Source organism: Quercus suber, unplaced genomic scaffold, assembly GCF_002906115.3.
Source record: "Quercus suber isolate HL8 unplaced genomic scaffold, Cork oak 2.0 scaffold_478, whole genome shotgun sequence".
In the NCBI taxonomy this organism is placed as follows: Eukaryota; Viridiplantae; Streptophyta; class Magnoliopsida; order Fagales; family Fagaceae; genus Quercus; species Quercus suber.
Window position 1 is genome coordinate 533,561 of NW_027069929.1, and position 4,050 is coordinate 537,610.

The following is a 4,050-nucleotide window of genomic DNA, read 5'->3' on the forward strand; positions in this document are numbered from 1 at the left end:
TAATCCTTGAGGGTATTGATCCAATTGAGTTGCTACTTGCTGGGGATCTAATTAAGTGTGGGTGCCCTTTGAGACTCTACAGGCTTTTTGGGCTGATTATGACGGCTAATGCATTTGCTGAGAAACCTGATGAGGGGCAAGGATGAATATGAGAATTGGTTTACCTCTCTCTACAACTCAACATGAGAAAGTATTTGGTAACACCCTGACATAAAACAAAAACTGCTACCAACAATTAGCTCCCGGAAAATGTTCATTCAGCTTTCGTATAAAATAAACTTGCACCTATCTCACTTCTATCGAATCTATTAGTGATTGTGAACTCAGCTCGGACTGCATATAATTAACTATAATGTCATAGTTTTAAGTGACTGATTAACTTCGAATAGAACCAAGATTAAACTATCGTCTGAGGCTTCCAATAATGACATACACAGAAACATGGATAACAACATACTTGCCTCATTTCTTGATGTCTAAAGGCCATTGCAATTAGGCCTTCCCAATGCATATAAAGGCCAATAATGAATATAGAAAGAGTTCACAACTGATCTAAAAGCAATAAAAAGCCAATCAATACAAATTAACATAGAAATCAAAGTTGCTCACTCACATCTCTCACCCACATAATGTAGTACGTCGAAATTCGATTCTATACCTAGAAAAAAGGATTTTTATGTATTAATGGAACTGTCTCTCTCCATCTCCTATGTATAAAAATCCAGCCAGCAACAAGAAGAAAAAATGCAAACTTATAAAAAAGAAAAGAAATCAATACCCTAACATAGACATCCTGTACATAATAGACTAAATCGTGCCCGCCGTAACATGATTTATAGTAAACAACAGACGAGCTATCTCAAATGTCATCTGGCAACTGAAAGTTCTGTGAACCAAAAATTAGATGAGAGCTATCTTGAACAAAGACGGTAACGCCACATTTGCTGCCATGGAATCCTTGCCATAGTGGGAAATTAACAGATCCTGTTACTGTCTTCTTGGCAGAGATGTCTTTAACAGTGCAAAGCTTTTCGAGTTTTCTAACGACAAAGTCATTGGATAGAACTCTCCCTTTGTTCTCACCCTTCGGACAGTCAGTCACCAATCCGCTTTCATACAATGCCACCATGACATTGGCACCACGATTGTCCACCTTTGTCCTTAGAGCTCCTGTAAGGGAGACTTGCAAGGAGTCTGATCCAGATCTTTGAAATGTTGCCTGTTCAAATAAAATTTTTCATAGTGATCAAAGTTTCCACTTGAAAAATATCTGCATAGTGATAATAAATCAATTTTCTATCCTAAGCTTCATTTTGTGAATACAATATTAAACTCTTGGTAGTAAAGATTAGCATGAAAAGCTAGACACTTTACCATATGCTCGCAGTGATGTTAAATCTTCATGTTGATAATGATATGACATATTTGCCAAAGATTTACTATATTTGACATTGAATTCTGTAATTGTGCTCAAGTAGATTAAGTAGATGAAAATTTGTACTAAATTTTGCTCTTATTTTCAATTATAGATTATTTGTTTACAGGTGGCTTTCCCCAACTCTCATTAGGTAAGAAAGTCACTTTCCAACTTTGGTGTTGTGTAACCACCATGATGGTCGAGTGTCCACATTTCTTTCAAGATCTACAACAATACTTCTTTTAGTTGAAAATTGACGCTGTACAGGTACAGGTATATAGATGCTAGTGACCCACAAACCCCACCGGCCTACCTAAAATTGCACACCACCCAAACGCGTATGCCACAGCTGTAAAATTCATTTGTTCGGCCAAGTCTTCAATCTACTTTTGTTTTTTTCTTTTTTAATAGTACCCTAGAATTTGAACCTAACTAAACTCTCTATGATAATTTTTCTTTATTACATGGCTAACATATATTTATTTTTGGTGCAGAAGGGATTTGATTCCAAATTCCAAATTTCTTGTTCCTTAGCAATAAACTTTATTTAATACTAATTGGAATTGACCTTAGCATCTAATATGTTGTCTTTGTCATAGAACCCAATTTGATCAAACTTCTGATTTACATTTTTTTAATCTATATTTTAAGTACTATAATATTATTTATGACTCACTAATCATTCATGTTCTACTCGCCAACTAATTAACTATTTTAGAAATCAATAATGAGGAATAAGAAGTAAGAGCATATATGAGAATATAGGCACAAATCCGAAACAAATAAAAATAAAATAAAGGTTAAGACTTCTATTCAATATTTTGTGTATTTGACGGTCAAATATGTGACCTTTTTTAGATGTGTGTTTTTTTTTTTTTCTCGCACATTGGCAATTCTTTAGATGTGTGTTGTGTTGCACAAGAACACTTGATGCATGTCAAACTTAAAAAATAGTAACATATGGAGAAACAAATATACTTACTTATCACATTAAAAAAAAGAAAAAAAGAAAAGAAAAGAAAGAAAAATAACCAATTGTACAAGCAGAAATGATGAATAATGCAAGTTCTTGTTTTCGTATTAGCCATTTTTAGACCACCTATAGGCTATAACAACTCATTCGCATGCAGTCAAATTAAAAGAAATTACAAAATAAATAATACAAGCAATTATTCATATTATTCTTTTTTATGTAATTATATAAAAAAAAAAATCTTGCAATTGCTAATATTCTTGCCACATATATATACACACACAACATAATAGTAATCTAATCTGAATCAACAAAAAAGAAAGAGAGGAATGAATATATACTAACCTGGAATGTAGGAGCAGGGAATCTTGGTGCCTCTTTAATCGCAGCTAACAAAGCATTCTCATCATTGCCAACACATTGAGCCCTACCCTGCACCACAACCTGAGGTGTAAACATGGTGTCAAGCTTGAGACTCTCAACATAAGCCTTTTGCCTCACAGTCGATTGGCTCGACCCATATGGGTCTTTCCAACCCATGTAGTCCCAATAATCCACGTGAAAGCCCAACAACACAACGGGCGGTAAGTCCAGCCCATCAAAGTCCCCTCTCCCTAACCTCGACACCAAAAGCTCAGCTTCAGGTGAAGTGGCACAGCCCTGAGACGAGAACAGCTCCACCAGCACCGCCCCACCCCGTCGTTGCTCCTCCGCCGACACGTCGACAGTCACGTTGTTACGTTCCTCCGAAGACGACGACGACGCCGGCTTCGTTTTACTGCTCCCGGTTTTGCCAAAACAGGCGAGGAAACGACGTGACATTTTGGGTACTACGTCGCCGTTTCGTCGCGCCTTATTTTGACAAATGGAAATGGAAATGGAAACTGAAAGTTAGAGAGAGTGCGTGTGAAGCAGAGAGGTTTGTGTATTGTGATAATGGGAATGTGATCAGAGGTTGGGAGAGAAAGGTGGCAAAGAATAAGCTATTGCAATGGTAGGTTTAAAGTTTAAGGCTTTGAATATTTCTATTTGTTATGTTTCTGTTTGTTTTTTTATTTTTGTTTACTGTTTTTAGTTATTTGTTTTTTGTGTGTTGAGAACAGGTGTTGTGGTTTGGTTGGAAAGTTGGTGTGTTGCGTTGCCGACACGGATGTGTCGGTACCACGTTGTTTGTCAGTGGTGGGTTGGATGACACTTGACAGCGAGAGGGAAAATCAAGCACCACCACCACATTTTACCTGGAAGAGGCGGTGGACTCATCAGGTTGAGTTGGCAAGGACTTCGAAGTTATAAAATAATAATAAAAATTTGAAGAAATGTTTAGGGACAACTTTGGTATCATAATTTGAGGTTTGTGTATTGTGATAATGGGAATGTGATCAGAGGTTGGGAGAGAAAGGTGGCAAAGAATAAGCTATTGCAATGGTAGGTTTAAAGTTTAAGGCTTTGAATATTTCTATTTGTTATGTTTCTGTTTGTTTTTTTATTTTTGTTTACTGTTTTTAGTTATTTGTTTTTTGTGTGTTGGGGACAGGTGTTGTGGCTTGGTTGCAAAGTTGGTGTGTTGCGTTGCCGACACGGATGTGTCGGTACCACGTTGTTTGTCAGTGGTGGGTTGGATGACACTTGACAGCGAGAGGGAAATTCAAGCACCACCACC

General features: G+C 36.9%; 1 protein-coding gene across 1 annotated transcript; it reads right to left on the reverse strand.

Annotated features, from left to right (window-relative positions):
- Nucleotides 1-553: 553 nt before the first annotated feature.
- Nucleotides 554-3,401, reverse strand: LOC111983197 (uncharacterized). Its single transcript, XM_024014857.2, has 2 exons — nt 2,736-3,401; nt 554-1,219 (listed from the first exon to the last, which is right to left on the reverse strand). The coding sequence occupies exons 1-2, from the start codon at nt 3,210-3,212 to the stop codon at nt 860-862; spliced, it is 837 nt and encodes a 278-aa protein (XP_023870625.1). The 5' UTR covers nt 3,213-3,401; the 3' UTR covers nt 554-859.
- Between the last annotated feature and the right edge of the window lie 649 nt (nt 3,402-4,050).